Consider the following 18,587-nt stretch of genomic DNA (forward strand, 5'->3'; position numbering starts at 1 on the left):
TCAGAATAAATCTTGATTGATCTCTTCCTTCAAATCTTATTTACTAAATTATTTTAAATTTAAAAAATATTTTATTGATATCTTTGGTTTTTCTTTTTCTTTTTTAATTTATTTTTTAAAATTTATTTTTCCAAATATATGTAAAGATAGTTTTCAGCATTCAAGTTTTCTCCCTCCTACTCTTATCTCCTTCTATTCTAACATAGCAAGTAAATCTGATATAGGTTATGTATTCATAATCATGTTACAAATATTTCTCTATTAGTTATGTTGTGAAAGAAGAATCAGAACAAAAGAGAAAAATCATGGGAAAGAAAAAAAACAAATTAAAAGAGTGAAAATAGTATCTTTTGATCTGCATTCATGCTCCATAGTTCTTTCTCTGGATATGGATGACATTTTTGATCACAAGTCTTTTAGAATTTTCTTTGATTGTCATATTGCCGAAAAGAGCTAAGTCTGTCATAGCTGAACATCACACAATGTAATTTTTAGTGTGTACAATGTTCTCCTGATTCTGCTCACTTAGCACAAGTTGATATAATTCTTTTCAGGTTTTTCTGAAATCTACCTGCTCATGATTAACTATGGAACAATAATATAACATTACATTTATATATCACAGCTTTTTCAGCCAATCCCCAGTTGATGTGTCCCCTCAGTTTTCAATTTTTTTGTCAATTGGTTTTTTTTAAGGTTAGAATTATTTATTTTAAGCTGTCCTAATCACAAGCAAAATGATAAAAGATCAGCACGTTTGTCACTGTGTGATATAAGTTAACTTAAGGTCCCATATAATTTTCTGATCCACGTACACAGAAGAGGATGGTCCACCAGCTGCTCTGGTCCCCAGTGCTTGATCTACTCCTCCTCATAGCCAGTGGGGAGAGGATTGAGGTGATGGTTATGAAACAGAGTATGGTTGCCATCTCCCCACGGGAAGGGCTTGGTCCGGATGCACAGGTGGGGGTAGGGCACGGACTCGGGGCACTCATGATGCTCCCCTGACTTCAGGTAGGCGTTCAGCATGCTGACCGCCACCCCGGGCAGCACCACGAAGAAGGTCAGCGTCCTCCACAGGCGGCCCGAGCGCTCCTTGCCGTGGATGGCGCCGGACATGGCCCTCGTCGCCGGGGTGTGGGCCCAGCCCCCAAACGCCAGCAGGCGCCCAGCCGCCCTCGCAGCCATCTTCCCAACGCCAATTGGTTTTTTAAATTAATGTATATTTACCGTATATCTTTACTTTAAGAGGTATCTTTTATTACAAAAAAAATAGGAAAAAGCAGTTCTACAAAACTAACTAGTATATGAAAAAGTTGGGCATGTGCAGTGTTCTGCACTTATTGTTCACACCTCTGCAAAGAAGGGAGGAAGTATCATTTCATCATTCTTTTTTGGGGACCAGATTTAGTCACTAATATTCCATTGTTTTATTGTTACATTTACTTTGACATAATCATTATATATATTTTTTCCTAGTTCTGCTTCTTCACCTTGCCTTAGTTTATATGTCTTCCCATATTTCTTCTCTGTTAATCATATTCACTGTTTCTTATGTCAGTAATGTTCCATGGTATTCATGCCACATGGCATGAATGATTTAGCCATTCCTCAATCAATGAACATCTACTTCTCCCCTCGGTCCCAGTCCTTTTTGATTGCAAAAAAAGTTCTGATGCAAATATTTTTCTCCTACATAGGTTTAGAATCTCTTGGTTAAAGGGCATAGTGATTTCATTTGCTTACTCTAATAAAAAAGTCCCTAACTATCTAAGGTATTAGTTGCTATTTATAAATCCTTTTATAGTAGTTTTTTGCTTCTAACATATCTCCAGGTATCCAAAATGTTGAAAAATTATGAATGGATAAATTCAGAGAAACACCTCTTTGGCCAACCTGATACTGCTTATGATTTTAAAACTAATAATCCAAAGGAAGCAGGTCAGAGGCTACAAAAATTAGAAGAAAAGAAGGAGAAACTGGGAAGAAATGTCAACATGAGAGCTATGAACATGCTGACAGAGGCTGAAGAGCGGGTAAATATGTTTGATGTTAATATTTAGTCATTAGGACAAGGAAAGCTGCTTATAATGTGAATAATGTCATATGGTCTTTGAGTGATTGGAAAGCCTGCCAAACCTTTTTTCTTTATATCTTTTTTCTTTCTATGCTTTCTTTTTATTTTACTCTACCATTTTCTGAACATTTTCCTGTTCTCTACTATTTATATTTTAGGTTTGCATGTTTCTTGCATGTATCTATAGTTTAATCTAAAACTTGATGGCATTTAATTATGCCAGACTGTTTATTTCTATTCTGGGATAAATAACTTCTACTGTTTATGATATTTCTCTTACCTTTATTTCAGTTAATATAAAAGATGTATTTGTAGATTGTCAAATTATGGTAATTCATGTATTTTTCATCTTTTTCCTAGTGAAATAAGATTGACATAATAAGAGAGAGAGAGAGAGAGAACAAGCGAGCACAAGTGCACAGGTGGCCTGTTCAGATATCTAACATGAGTGATGCTTTCTCATGGTGATTATAAAGTTGACTTCAGCCATCTTGAAAATCCATGAGGAGTCTTACAAAGAAGAGTCTTATAAATGTTTAGTTTTCTGAGCTTAGAATTTAATGTCTCAGAAGATAGAAAGTTTCAGAGGGATACTGCTATTCCAGATTAGACTTATCAATGATAAAGAAGTTGATGAGAGTGATATGAATTCCCTTGCTATTGTAGGGAATAGTAGCACTAGTAGTAGTAGTAGTAGTAGTAGTAGTAGCAGCAGCAGCAGCAGCAGCAGCAGCAGTAGCAGTCGCCTAGACTTTAGGGAAATAGACTTCATCAGATTCAGAGGAAAGATTATCTTAGACATTTTAAAAAACAATGAAATTGTGATGATGAGGGCTTAAAAACTACTAGAATTCAAATTCCTTGAACTCTTCAGTATTTGTGTGTTATATGAGTATTTGAATTATATGAGTATCAAATAATGACATAGTCTTTACTTGGTAGGTCACATTTTATTGCTGACCTTGTTTTTGCTTTCTGCAATAAGACCAGGGTTAGCGTGTTTGGAAATGGAAATAGCCTCCAGTAAATAATTCAGACTTCAAACACATGCTGGAAAGTGAGGGAAATCTTAATGATTTTTTGTTGCAGATATAAATATAGTAAGATGCCTAATATATTACAGTGCTACCAAAACATACTGACTGGTACTTTTCCAATTGCTTTTTTTCCTCTATTAGTATAATGACTTGATGAAAAAGAAAAGAATTGTAGAAAATGACAAATCCAAAATTCTTGCAACAATTGAAGACCTTGACCAGAAGAAAAACCAGGCCCTAAAAATAGCTTGGCAAAAGGTATTTTGATTCTGCTCATGTTTTTTTGCATGTCATCTGTCTATGCTAGAGGGATGCTAAAGGGATCAGTGACAGGAATAATTTGAAACTATATTATGACAGCCTTAGATATTCTCATACATATCTATGTTTGGAACTAGTCAGATGGTTATATGTCCCTCTACTATTGTCTCCCATTGTCTGTTCTTTTAATTTTAATAAGATTATGCTGTTTCCCCATTTTTGGTTGACTAGCTGTCTCTTCAATTATTTTTTGCCTCTTACATTAGTTCTTTGTCCACATGTTCCCCCCAAGTCTTCCTCCTAAACTTCAACTCATAATCAAAGTTGCAAAGAATTGATGATAAGTTGCCAAACTCTTTAGAACTAAGAAGTGTTTAGACTTAATTTTTTAAATGTTTTTGGAAATCAACTTGGCAAAATTCTATGACTGTGAGGGAAGGAAAAGTGAAGGGAGATAAGTTGGAAAGTTGTTTCAATTGATATGGATAAATTTGGAGATGGAGTAAAGCTGCAAAGATCTGCTGTGATTTTCTATATAGTGCTCCAGAACAACCTTGAATCAGAAGACAGAGTTGTTTGGGGAGTAAGATGGTACTATAGAAAGATTATTCACCTTGAAGTAAGAAGGTCCAGCTCATAGGTGACAGTATGGTCTTAGGAAAATCATTTCATTTCCTGTAGCTCTCATTTTATCACTGTTAATGAAGAGTTTGGATCAGATTTTTTTTTAAGGTTCCTTGAGTTTTTTAATTCTGTCATCTGCTTGAGAGGCATTGTGGCATAGTGGATTAAAAAAACCTGCTTTGGAGTCTACAAGTCTTGGGTTCAAGTAATTTCTCTGACATATATTATCTTTGGGATTCTTGGCATGTATCTCAGAGAACTCTCTCAGTCTAAGTAAATGACAGAAGAACCAAGGGGTTAAGGATTTTCAGAAAAGAAAGTGTGGAATTGAAGTGACAAAACTTATGGTTGAGATCAGTGTAGAAGAAAATGAATTCAGAATCAGAAGTAATGGCTTGAGAGAGTACTGATGGGTAGGTAGATTTAGGAGGAAATTAGGGATAAGATATGATAGGATATAGGAGGATCATAGGAGGAATAAAGGAAAGGTAGAAGTTATTATGACACTGAAGGATGTCAAATTTTGGTCACAGAATGGAAGAGAGTACAATATGTTGAGATTCAGAGTGTGGCCATCCCTGTATTTGGGCTGAAGTAGAGGAATAGTTTAGAGGTTTTGAGGTCAAAAAACTAAGAAATTGAGGTCATGTCATTTGAATGAATGTCAGCATGAATACTGAAGTCCTCTAGTATAAGAGTGGGAATTAAGGAGGAGGGGAAATACTATGAACTAGTTACTAAACTCCTTGAGGAAGGTGGAAAATAACAGAGGGACTGGGAGGCAACATTCACAATGATCTATATTGGGTGATAGATTTAGAGTCAACTTCACTGGAGGAGAGGTTGTTCAATAGTAATGGTAAAGTATGCAAATGGCAGAGGAGAGTGAAAAGTACTCTGATTCCTTTACCAGGAACTCTACCACTGTGACCTGGGGGAAAGGAAAAGTATGAGAGATGTACTCAGTGCTGGAGAGAATGACCAAGAATGCATTGTGCAGGACACCATGTCTTTGAATGCAAATAGATGGAGAGAATATAAGAGGGAGAGGTCCAAAATGAAGGGAAGTTTGTTAGCTATCTAAAAGGAATTCCAGAGGGTACAGTGGAAAAAGGGAACAGAATTGGAGTGGGGCATGGAAAGGATAGAGTTGAGGAGTATGGGAATGAGAAAATAGGGGCTTGGGTGTGGTTTACAAGGTAGTCACTAATTAGAAGAGAGGAAAAATAAGAGATTGTGGAAGTTTGGTAACTATTGGAGTAGTAGTGGGTGTCATGTGAGTAGTAATGCAATGTCAGAGAAAAGTAAGAAGATGTATGATATTTTGGCAGCAGAACTTAACTGAACTTGGCAACTAATTGGATATTGGGGGAGAGAAGGGGAAAGTGTTAAAAATGATTGAGGTTTCTAGTCTGTATTACTGGGAAGTTGCTGATGATACCAGTTACAGAAATGGAAGTTGAAAGGAAAATAGCGTGGGAAAGATAGTGATGATTTTAATTTTGGACTTGTTCTATTTGAGGTGCTGATGGGACATCTATGTGGAGATGTCCTGATAGCAGTTGAAGATGTGGGACTAAAACTCAGGGGAGACATTGGAGGTTAGATATAAAATCATTGTTGTAGAGGTGATATTTGAACCCTTGTAAATATGTCAAGGCAAATGCCATGTAAATAATCTTCAGTATGTTTAGGGTACCTGCAACTATGTTTAGCTAATATCTGCCTTTTGCAATATGAAATGAGAACTGTTAATGAATAAGGACATCTTTCTCTAAGCAAGTATGGATGAGTTTTCTCTTAATACATCTGAAGCTACTAGGAAGGATTTAAATTTTTTTTTAATTATAAAGATTTTATTTATTTTGTTTCACAAATTTTCCCCTAATCTTTCTTCTCTCCGCCCACCCCCCATGGAAGGCAATTTGCCAGTCTTTACATTGTTTCCATGGTATATATTGATCCAAATTGAATGTGATGAGAGAAAAATCATATCCTTAAGGAAGAAACAAAGTATATGAGATAGCAAGATCAGACAGTAAGATATCAGTTTTTTTTCCTAAATTAAAGGTCCTTGGTCTTTGTTCAAACTTCATAGTTCTTTCTCTGGATACAGATGGTATTCTCCATTGCAGACAGCTCCTGATTATTGCACTGATGGAATGAGTGAGTCCATCAAGGTTGATCAAGGGATTTAAATTCTTTAAAATAATTGTCTATGTTTTCTTTTTTTGTATGTAAGAACGTTGTCTACTTTAACAAGACTTGGGTTTTTACTCTCCCTTATCGATTGGTAATTTTGGCAAAGTTCAAGGGTACTGTGGTAATTTTCTTAGTAAGTGGTTTCATAAAAATACTGATAAAAACTCACCCTCCCTCCCTCCCTTCATTTTTTTTTGCTTTAATTTCTTTATTTTGAAAAAAGACAAGGATTTAGAGTAAGAGAATATATTTACTGACCTTACTTTAAGTGGAAGCCTATTATGTTGATTTCACTGAGCTGATTTAAATTAAGTAGAATGTAGTTGCTGAATTTCATTCTGTATGATTATTAGTAGCCTTTTGGTTAACAATTTACTGTTCTCAAATCAAGGTGAACAAGGACTTTGGTTCAATTTTCTCCACTCTCCTGCCGGGTGCTAATGCTATGCTTGCACCACCAGAAGGACAAACTGTTTTGGATGGTCTGGAGTTTAAGGTTGCTTTGGGAAATACCTGGAAAGAAAATCTAACTGAACTTAGTGGAGGACAGAGGTAAGAGTTTTTTCTTATTTTGTATTTTTTTTTTGCAAGGCACTAGGGTTAAGTGACTTGCCCAAGGTCACACAGCTAGATCATTTTTATGTGTCTGAGGCTGGATTTGAACCTCATGTCCTCCTGACTCCAGGGCCAGTGCTCTATCCACTGCGCCACTTAACTGCCCCTGTAATTTTAAAAAATTATTAATTTAACATTTAAATGTATACAAAAATATGGAATGAAGCCACAATTAAAACTGTAAAATCTGAACTATTTACATTTTGATTTTTTTAAAAAAGAATTGAAAGGAAACTTTAAAAAAATTATAACAATAATAGTGTATTCACTTCCAGATCCTTTTGTGTATTTATATATTGACATACCAAAATATACTGAAGCAGTGTGTTTTATAGTGACTCTTTGCCCCTTAAAGTTTTTTATCACATTTTAACTATATTTCATTTGACTTTTCTTTGAATATTCTGAATATTAATTAATTTGAATATTAATTACAGTAAATATTTCTTCATATTTTCCTTAAATTTTGTACATAAATTAGATCCCTAGTTTTAAATACTTAATAATACATTTTAAGACAAGTGTCTTAGCACTGTGAGAGATGGTGATAGCTAGTCAGAAGTTCATGATTTAAAGCTCATGGACCAGTTTTTCCTATCACCATCAGTAACTGTTGATAGCTGAGAGACTCAGCAATTGTCACTATTCAGTTTTCCTCTCCAAACACAATGTTCTTTCCCCAGATACTGTTAGGTTTTGTTTTGGTTTTTTTTTTTTTTAGATTTTTTTCAAGGCAATGGGGTTAAGTGGCTTGTGCAAGGCCACACAACTAGGTAATTATCAAGTGTCTGAGGTCGGATTTGAACTCAGATACTCCTGACTCCAAGGCTGGTGCTCTATCCACTGTGCCACCTAGCCACCCATACTGTTAGGTTTTAGCATCTTGGTTGCTAGTCCTAATCTATGGAATGAATGAAATTGCTCTCAAGATTTAGAGAACCTTAAAAATAAGAACCTTAAGGGATAGGTAAAAATTTAAGCACTTTTATTCCTTTGTGTAGAAATCAAGGTTCATTAATAGTGGTTTATGTGAAAAATGAAATACTAGTCCAAACAACTTTCTTAGAAAATGAAGAAAAATATGTATCTACAAAAGCAAAAAGGAAAAAAACAAGAATTTTAATAGTAATTAAACTTTGAAATTTGATATTTCAAGAGATCTTGTTGCTACCACTTTCGATTTTATCATTTTATATAACAACTCTTCTAGCCAATTCCTCTGTTTATATAAGTACTTTGATAAAGACACATTTCTTTCAGTATTTCATCAATTAAAAAATATGAATTCAGTTTCCTCCTCTTTTTAAAAACAGGTCTTTGGTTGCTTTATCTTTAATATTATCCATGCTTCTCTTCAAACCTGCTCCAATTTATATCCTGGATGAGGTTGATGCAGCTCTTGACCTTTCTCATACTCAGAACATTGGACAAATGCTTCGGACTCATTTCACACATTCTCAGGTGAGACACTGAAAAATTCAGTAAGTCTTGAGTAATCAAGTCTATAGTTTCCTTCCTCCCTCACTCCCTCCTTCCTTTTTTCCTCTTCCTTTCTTCTTTTGTCTCCTTCCTTTCCTTCATTCCTTTCTTCTTTCCTTCTCTTCTTCCTCCCTTCCTTCCCTTCTTCCTTTTTTTCCTTCTCACTTTTCTCTCTCCCTTCTTTCTTCCTTCCTTTCTTCTTGTCTCCCTCCCTTCCTTTCTCTTTATTTGTCTGCAAAAAAAGTCAGAATGTTATAGATGTTAACTTCTTAGACACATATTCAAAAGTGTTTCACATGCTTCTTTTCTTTTCAGTTTGTTGTTGTGTCCCTGAAGGATGGAATGTTTAACAATGCAAATGTTCTGTTCAAGACCAAATTCGTTGATGGGGTTTCTACAGTGGCCAGATTTACTCAGTGTCAAAATGGAAAGAATGTGTCTTCACAGCAGAGAGGGGAGAAGTTAAAATCCAAGGGCAGGGGGCCTAAGTGATGAAATATGAATGTCCTGAAGAGTAATCATTCCTTACTTTTTTCTGCCTTTTCAATCTTAATGTTAATACCTTGGAACTTAAGTTAGTATCCTGTCTGAAGTGTACTTTTGCTTTTGTGGAACCAGGGAAGCCCATGTTCCATTTCTTGTTTATACTTTTCCTTATTTTTGTATTTATGATTCTTTCCTAAACATTTAAAAAAGTGGAGTTTTCCTAGAATCCATCTGTCATGCTTTTGTATTATAAATAGAACTAAATAACTTAAATGTCAGTGTTTTGAAGCAACCTCTTCTACTTCTGTCATGCTCATCTAGTAAATGAGTAGGTCACATCTGCTAGTTCAGAAGGCTAATAGCATGTTATTACTCTAATCATTTGACTTGAGTTTTGTCCTTTAAAAGAGAAAATGTAAGTGTATTTTTATGTTTTGATATCATGTGTACTTTTGTGAATATTTTCTTATCCAGGATTTTCTCTGTTAGGGATTTAGGATATATTGAGTGTATAGATGCTAAATTCAGGAGAAAAACCAGAATCAAGAATATGTAGAAAACAGAGATAGTGGTAGGAAAAAAAGCTGCTAATGGTTGTACTGCTGTAATATAATTTTTATAAACACAACAAGGAAGAAATTTCAGCAGATTTCTGAAGAATGGAAACAAAACCTTTTTTATTGTACAGCTATTGTCACTTAATATTTACACATTGTAAATAAAGCAATTAAAATATGAAAATTTGGTTTTCTTAAAATTGAAGTGTGAAGGAATAAAATTTTTTATAGTCCTTGGCCTATAGGAAGCAGTCTTACTCTGATTTTCTTACCAATATTTGTTTTTGTAAGAGAAGAAAAAATTGTATTTGTTTTTGGCTTTTTACTTGCAATTTTATAATCTTTTAAGATTTCTTGATTACTGGTTTTATTATAGACTTCACCAAAATATTATGATTTGAAAATTCATTAAGAAGGAAAATATCTAACAATAACAACTTTCCTTTAGGGAACATCTTTTAGTACATTTACTAGCTTACCATTCTGTCTAGAAATCTTAGGACAGATTCAAAGGAGAAGGAAGTGTGAAAAGAAGTATACAGCACTTGGCAGAGGAAAGTGACCCTAGTTGGAATTAGTTTAGAATCCATATTAATACTAGAGTTGCCCTTTTTTTATGATCTTCTTGAAGCCAGTACTTAACTCTATAGGAAACTCAGCCTCACTGGTTGGTAAATTTCCTGACCTGCTAATTATTCATCTGTTTCATTTGTTTAGACCAAGTGACATCAACAAAAAAATGGATACAATTCATCGTAGGATAAGGATCCAGTCCCCCTGCTGTGAAATGCCTGAATAGATCAGGGGAAAACAAATGAAAAAACTAAACTGTGTCCAAGGAAAAAAAACTGAATTGGTTTTATGATCATTGATAATTTTTAATTTGTGAAGAAGATACATTAATTTGTCACAAATTTATTTTGGTCTTTTTCAGAAAAGTATTTTGAGCTTGATTCAGTGTAATTCAGAGGTTAGTATTCTCAACTTTTTATTTCAAGTGTAGTGATCATAATTTTTAAAATGGGTACATAAATATAATATGAATCTGTGTGGTTGTATGATGAAACAACACCTTTATCCTAAAACCTTTATCCAAAATTTATAAATATTAATATTTCTGACCCTACTTCATTGCAGCTATATACTCAAATGGGAAATGTCCAGACTTTTTCCCTATTTATCCTCTCTGAAATTCAAGACACTTATGTGAACAGTTTCTATTCCAAACATTAGATAGAGATAGCTCCATGTTATCTGCTTGTCTGATTGGCAGGCCTTTTCATAAGTGTGTAAGAATATTGGATTTCAGATTTGATTTTTTTCCTCTACCTTCACTAGACTTTCCTCTTCCTTCACTTTTTAAATTTAATTTAATTTAATTATATCCTATCAATTCTACCTCTGAAATCTCTCAAATCCAAACTGTCTTCTATTCTCATCACCATAATAAAGCCTTCATTCCAAGATGCAAGAACTATTACAATAACTTTTAGAATTTTTTTATTATATTTAAAGTAAATTTTTTTTTCAACCAGCAAAAATCTTTTTTCTTCCCCTCCTTGCATTGACAATGAAAGGGGAAAAAATGTTGCACGTCGAGCAAAACAAATTTCTACAACTTGCTGTTGGATAAGGATTCAGATTCTACCCTGCTGAAATGCCTGAGCAGATTATGGAAAAAATAAAAATAAAAAGAATAAATAATGTGTCCAAGAAAAAAAATTTGCCTTGGTTTTGTGATAATTGATAAAATTTTAGTTGTGAAAAGGCTATATTAATTTGGGACAGAATTCTTTTAGTCTTTTCTAGAAGTCCAAAAAATGAGTATGTATAGGTTTGTGTGTCTAGTGAGTGCTATGTATGTTTGTGTGTTTAAACACACACACATAATGTAATATATTTCATTGCTGATTTCAAATTTCCCTTTGGTCTGATTCCTGCCCTGGTTATTCCTCTGCAGTCTTTAGACCACCCTAGAAACTGGAACTGAGATTCTGTTCTGCTCTTGGAACCTAAGCCACTACAGCTTTTGCTTTTTTTTTTACTTCTTGCTTAGGACCTGCTACCACTCCTTACCCCAGAATGCCACCACTGAGTGCAGGTCCCTTTCTCAGTTTGCCTAGGATCTGTGATGCAAGTCTGGGTAATAGATGAAAATAAGTTGCCAGTTGGCATCTTCCCATAGCTTCCATGGATTTCTAGGCTGATTAACATATTCTTGGATCCCACCTTGTGCTGGTGCACAGCCTTTTCCTGTTTTGATGTGCTTGATGCATTTCTAGGCAGACCCTGTCTCCACTGTCCACAGACCTCTCTGTCTGGTTCTAAAGGTTGACCTGGTCTGGAGAAAAGCACTGAAAAATTTTTTTTATTGATTTTTTTTTTTTTGCAAGGCAATGGGGTTAAGTGGCTTGCCCAAGGCCACACAGCTAGGTAATTATTAAGTGTCTGAGGCCAGATTTGAACTCAGGTACTCCTGACTCCAGGGCCAGTGCTCTATTCACTGTGCCACCTAGCCACCTCTTATTGATTTCTTGATGAGAATTTTGTCATACATTTTCTGGATCTATTTGGAGGATTTGAGAGTGGGGGTAGAAGGGGAGGGAAGAGCAAGAACTAGTTCTTTTGCTACTTTGCCAAGGTGGCCTATCACCTGAAAACTATCATAATAGCATTTTAAGAGTTTCCTACTTCTTTCTCTTTTTCCTACCATCCACCTGTTTATTGCTACAAGATTAATATTTCTTTCTTTTTTTTTTTTTGGCAAGGTAATGGAGTTAAGTGACTTGCCCAAGGTCACAAAGCTCTAGATAATTAAGTGTCTGAGGCTGGATTTGAACTCAGGTCATCCTGACTCCAGGGCCAGTGCTCTATCTACGGTCACCTTAGCTGCCCCCCACTGCACCACCTAGCTGCCCACGATTAATATTTCTTAAGCACAGATCTTTTCCAAATCCTCTAAATTCAGATTATCTGCCAAATAAAATTGAAATGCCTTAGCTGGAAAGCCCCTTTATGGCCTTATCTCACACTGCTCCCATTCATGTACTTAGTGGTCAAATAAAAATTTTGCATTTACTAATATTATTCTAATATTATTATTCCCTGCTGCCCCCTTCTTTGTAGCTAAAATGTGGTCTTTCCTTGAAGTGTTCTCTGATTCTTTCTCCCCAAGGAAAGAATAATCCTTTTCCTAATCAACTGCAATTTAAATTTTTTTATTTCAGAAATAAATTTATTAGTTGCTATTTCCAACTATGCAAAGATAGTTTTTTAAATTTATTTTTTGGTAAGGTTCCCTCACTCTTCTTGACAGCAAGCAGTCTGATATAGGTTATACATATATAATCATGTTAAATATATTTCCATATTAGTCATGTTGTGAAAGAAGAATCAGAACCAAAAAAACCATATGAGAGGAAAAAAACAAGGCAGAAAAAAAAATTAACTTGAAAATAGTATGCTTTGGTCTGCATTCAAACTCCATAGTTACTTCTCCAGGTATGGTTGATATATTTTCCATCATAAGTCATTTAGAATGAATTGTCTTTGACCATTGTATTTCTGAGAAGGGCAAGTTCATCATAGTTGGTCAACACACAATATGGCTGTTAATGTGTTCAATGTTCTCCTGGTTCTGCTCTCTTAACTCGGCATCAGTTAATGCAAGTCTTTCCAGGCTTTTCTGAAGTCTGGCCAGTCATGACTTCTTTACAATAGTACTCCATCACATTCGTACACTACATACAACTTGCTCAGTCATTCCCCAGTTGATGGGCATCCCCTTGGATTCCAATTCTTTGCCACTACAAGAAGTTGCTATATTTTTGTACATGTGGATTTTTTCCCCCCTTTCTTATGATCTCTTTGGGTTATAGACCTAGGAGTGGTGCATACCATACCTAGGTATACAGTTTTATAGCTCTTTGGGCATAGTTTCATCTTACTCTCCAGAATGGTTGGTTCAGTTCACAACTCCACCAACAATGCATCAGTGTATCAGGTTTTCCACATCCTCTCCAACTTTCATTATTTTCCCTTTTTGTCAGATTGACCAATCTGGTGGTACCTCAGAGATGTTTTAATTGCATTTCTCTAATCAATGATTTAGAGCATTTTTACATTTGTCTAGAGAGCTTTAATGTTTTCATCTGAAAATGGCCTTCAACAGTTATTAAACACTTTAAAAATGCTTATTTTCTAGGCAGGGGAGGTACTGTTCTAGGTGATGTGAAGTGATAAGCTTGGCTTATGCTTCCAGCATAACCTTTTGGGTATATGTCCTAATATCCCTTTGTGATTATGAACTTAGAAAGCAGGGGCATACCATATGCCTGTATTGTATTCTGCTCACAGTAGAAGCTTAAATATTTAAGCTAGAGGGAAGGAACTTTTTTTTGTTTCTCTAGCAATTAGCACTGTTACTGGTCCATAGTAAGTGATTAATAAATGCTTGCTGATTATCTCCATTTAAAAGGGGGGAAAAGCATTACACTAGTTTGGTTAGCCAACTTCATTTTCTCTCACACAAATCCTCACTTTCTTGCACTTTCACTTTCTCTCACTTTCACTTTCCTCACTCTCACCTCTTCCTAACTTTCTCCCTCGCTTTCTCACAAACACATTTATGATCATATATTTATGTTTACTAAATTCCATCTTAATATTGTGTTAGCATACTCTTCTAGATTCTCAAGCAAAATCTTTTGAGTTATAATTTGTTGGATATTCCTGTTTCATATTACAAATATGAATGATGGATTTGTTTACCTTTGAGAAAACAGAAGATTCCAAAGTCTTATCAAATAATGAAAATTATTTTTTTTTTGCAAGGCAGTGGGATTAAAGTAACATGCCCAAGGTCACACAGGTCTGAGGTCATATTTGAATTCAGGCCCTGACTCCAGAGCCAGTGCTCTATCCACTTTGCTACCTAGCTGCTACTGAAAATTTCTTGAGGGAGCAAATGAAGCAACAAAAACAAGGTATTTAAGTACTTGCCTTTATCATAGTCTGCCTGCTCTCCTCGACAGCTACTATATGTACTTGTCCTATCTGTGCCTATGCCAATGATTATGACTTCATGTACCTCCACTATTTTCTCAGGTATGTAGGTCTTGGAAGTGGACATCTGTTGTATCCTTATATCCCTTATAAGGTCTTATAAGGACTGATATTCATACATCCCTTTAGTTTTCATTGGTCTTCTCATCATTCTGTTGTCCACTTTGATCCTATATTTTTCTTCCCTGTGGCTGACAAGCTCTGGGAAAGCCAACTATACTTTCTTTTTTCCTTCCTCCTCATACACTCTTATTGAGACCCTCTGTGTTCTGGCTTCTGACCTCACCACTCAATTGAAATTGCTCTCAAAAATTACCTTTTTTGTAGCTTTTGCCACTGTTGACCATTCTCTCCTTGTAACCAAGCCCTTATTCTCTCATTCTCATACTCCTCAACTCTATCCTTTCTATGCCCCACTCCAATAGCTCTTGCTATTCCCTCTTCCCCTCCCCCTCCACCCCCCACTCTCAAATCCTCTGAATAGATTTAGAAAATGTATCTTGACAAAATCCTCATTGGGAAATCAATAAAAAAATTTAAGTGTCTTTTTTCCATTCCAGGTTAACCTATAGAACCAGACGAGAGGTGTGTGGACAGTGGAGACAGGTTCTGCCCAGGAATGAATTAAGCACATCAAAACAGGAAAAGGCTGTGCACCAGCACAAGGTGGGGGTTCAAGAATAAACTAATGAGCCTATAAATCCATGAAAGCTATGGGGAGATGCCAACTGGCACTTTTGCTCATCCCTTACCCAGACCTGCATCACAGATCCTAGGAAAACTGAGAAAGGGACTTGCACTCAATGTGTTGGCATTCTGGGGTAAGGAAGTGGTGTGGTAGCAGGTCCTGAGCAAGAAGTATAAAAAAGGGGTGGCTAGGTGGCATAGTGGATAAAGCACCGGCCCTGGAGTCAGGAGTATCTGGGTTCAAATGTGGTCTCAGACACTTAATTACCTAGCTGTGTGGCCTTGGGCAAGCCACTTAACCCCATTTGCCTTATTAAAAAAAAACCTTAAAAAAAGTATTAAAAGTTGTAGTAGTAGTAGTAGGGTTCAGGTTCCAAGAACAGAATGGAATTTCAGCAAAAATAATTACATTCCTTGCCTCCTCACACTGAGAATGAAAGAAAAAAATGTTGCAAGTTGAGCAAAACAAATTTCTACAACTTGATGTAGGATAAGGATTCAGATTCTACCTTGCTGAAATGCTTGAGCTGATTATGGAAAAAATATAAATGAAAAGAATAAATAATGTGTCCATGAAAAAAATTTGAATTTGTTTTGTGATAATTGATAACATTTTTAGTTTTTGAAAAGGATATATTAATTTGGGACAGAATTGGGACAGGTGAATGGTAGAAAGGAGACTTAAAATGCTATTGTGAGGGGCCGCTAGGTGGTGTAGTGGATAAAGCACCAGCCCTGAAGTCCAGAGTACCTGGGTTCAAATCCATTCTCAGACACTTAATAATTACCTAGCTATGTGGTCTTGGGCAAGCCACTTAACCCCGTTTGCCTTGCAAAAAAAAAAACCAAAACCTAAAAAATAAAATGCTATTGTGATAGTTTTCAGGTGAGGTCTAGAGGAATAACCAGGCAAGAATCAGACCAAAGGGAAGCTTGAAATCATCAATGATACATGTATATGTATATATGTGTGTATATAAACAGACATGAACATACATAGCACTCATTAGGTACACAAACATACACATTCATATTTTAGACTTCTAGAAAAGACTAAGAATTTTGTTGCAAATTAATTTTTCCTTTTCACAAACTAAAATTTTTTATCAATTAACACAAAACCAAATTCTTTTTCTTGGACACGTTAATTATTCTTTTCATTTTTATTTTTTTCATAAATCTGCTTAGGCATTTTAGTAGGGTGGAATCTGAATCCTTATTCTACAGCAAGTTGTAGAAATTTGTTTTGCTTGACTTGTAACATTTTTTTCCCCTTTCATTCTCAATGCAAGGAGGGGAGGAAAGAAAGATTTTTACTGGTTGAAAAAAATAAAATTCAGCTTAAAAATAATAAAAATTCTAAAAAAAGAAGTGAAGCAAGAGGAAAGTCTAGAGAAGGTAGAGAAAAAATCAAATCTGAAATCCATTTTTCTTACACACTTATGAAAAGGCCTTCCAATCAGACAAGCAGATAACATGGAGTTATCTCTACCCAGTGTTTTGAATAGAAACTGTTCACACAAGTGTCTTGAATTTCAGAGGATAAATAGAAAGGGAAAAAGTCTGGATATTTTCCTGTTTGAGTATATAGCTGCCATGAAGTAGGGTCAGAAAAATTAATATTTATAAATTTAGGATAAAGGTGTTTCATCATACAATCACACAGATTCATATGATATTTATGTGCCCATTTTAAAAATTATGATCACTACACTTGAAATAAAAAGTCGGGAATACTAACCTCTGAATTACACTGAGTCAAGCTCAAAATACTTTTCTAAAAAAGATTAAAATAAATTTGTGACAAATTAATATATCTTTTTCACAAATTAAAAATCATCAATGATCACAAAACCAATTTCTTTTTCCTTGGACACACTACTTACTCTTTTCATTTGTTTTCCCCTCATCTATTCAAGGCATTTCAGTGGGGGAGACTCTGGATGTATCCTTATCCTATCGTGAGATGTATCCTTATCCTATGGCAAGTTGTATCCATTTTTTTTTGTTGATGTCACCTTGTTTAAACAAATGAAACAGATGAGTAATTAGCAGGTTATCAAATTTACCAACCAGTGAGGCTGAGAGTTTCCTACAGTCAAGGAGTTGGGCTTGGAGACAGATCATTCTCTCCTTTGGCTTCTGACAATCAACAAAAAACATTTATTGTCTATTTTATACCACATACTATTCTAAGCTATTGAGGAAGCAAAAATAAAAAGTAAATCAGGTCCTACAGTCAAAGAGTTTTTAATGTATCTTATTTTCCATGACACTCTTCTTGATTCTCCCATGTGTTTCATTTTTGCTTTGTTATTACCTGGGATGGTGCCTTTCAAATAGTAGACTCCGACTATATGTAGAAGGCATTGTATGGAAGAGAAAAGAATAAGATGCACTTCTTACTCTTTGTTTAATAAAACCTGCCTTTAATATGGAAATGTTTTTCCCTGACTTTATAGGTATCATCTGTATAAAATTACTTGCCTTCTCAAAGTGGGGGTAGGGGAGGAAAAGAGAGTGAGAGAATTTAGAACTCAAAATTTTAAAAAACAATTTTTTTTACATATAATTGAAAAAAGTTGCATGATGTTGAATGACATTAATTAGCAAACATATTAAATTCCTATTATATCACTCATTAGTTAATAAAAATTTATTAATTGACTACCATGTGCTAGGCACTAAGCACTATGAGGATACAAAGAAAGGTAAAAGGAGCTTAAAATTGAATGGTTAATAATATACAAAAAGGAGCTGAAAATTCGTGGGGCTTCAGGAAGGGTAAGAAAGGAGGTGAAAGTGTCATGGCAGGGAAATCAAGTCCAAAGGGAACGTAGCTAGAGATAGATTATGTGATGCCTCCCCCCCAACCCTTGAAAGGAAGCGTGCACCCCTTTAAATCAGAGGGATAGAAGATATTGATGAGGGAGTGAGTGCCCATGCTGATAGAATCTGGGAAGATGTTCAGATTTCTCAGTGATGAGTTTATTGGGAGCACAGTGGAGAAACTAAGGAAGTTCAAAATTACATCTCCTACCTTCAGGGGGAGCTAGGTTTAAACCATCAGCACTGAGTGAACATGTATATCCCAGAAAAAATGTTTAATTTTCTGTGCTTAGCCTTTTGGATAGGACTTTCTACTCACAGAGACCTCATCTTATCTAGTACCAACGCCACTCCTATCTTGCCCCCATCTCCAGAACCCCACCTCCAGTATCTCTCTGATGGATCTCAGAAAATGTGTCAGTTCTTGACTCTTGAATTCTGTTCTAAACTAGATCTTCGACTTTGGAAATTTCTTTCATGGTCTCCTGTGCGAAGACTTACTTGGTCTCTGATATGACATCTATTTAGACCTTTCAAACTTTCTAGCTGTTTAGAGATTGTCTGTGAGGTTAAACGCAAGAATCTAAGTGTCTTCCCCTGCCTTCCAGTTAACTCTGGATCCTCTCGTGCTTTACTACACGATTGTTTTGCATGCCAGCTCAGGTATCT

General features: G+C 35.4%; 1 protein-coding gene and 1 pseudogene across 2 annotated transcripts in view; one reads left to right on the forward strand and one right to left on the reverse strand.

Annotated features, from left to right (window-relative positions):
* SMC2 (structural maintenance of chromosomes 2) overlaps nt 1–15,097 on the forward strand; it is a 59,654-nt gene extending 44,557 nt beyond the window's left edge. The window contains exons 21-26 of one of the 2 annotated variants that reach the window (XR_012470726.1): nt 1,836–2,036; nt 3,256–3,372; nt 6,593–6,753; nt 8,130–8,277; nt 8,611–10,308; nt 14,963–15,097. Coding sequence is in view for 1 of the 2 variants with exons in the window: in XM_074196490.1 (XP_074052591.1) it covers nt 1,836–2,036; nt 3,256–3,372; nt 6,593–6,753; nt 8,130–8,277; nt 8,611–8,787 (804 nt within the window). In the remaining variant the exon portion in view is untranslated. Of the gene's footprint in view, nt 1–1,835; nt 2,037–3,255; nt 3,373–6,592; nt 6,754–8,129; nt 8,278–8,610; nt 11,066–14,962 lie in introns of those variants that run through there. The other variant, XM_074196490.1, reaches the window with a different exon arrangement.
* LOC141495306 (cytochrome c oxidase subunit 6A1, mitochondrial pseudogene) lies at nt 862–1,188 on the reverse strand (annotated as a pseudogene).
* Nucleotides 15,098–18,587: the final 3,490 nt, after the last annotated feature.

Source organism: Macrotis lagotis, chromosome 8 (genome assembly GCF_037893015.1).
Source record: "Macrotis lagotis isolate mMagLag1 chromosome 8, bilby.v1.9.chrom.fasta, whole genome shotgun sequence".
Taxonomy (NCBI): domain Eukaryota; kingdom Metazoa; phylum Chordata; class Mammalia; order Peramelemorphia; family Peramelidae; genus Macrotis; species Macrotis lagotis.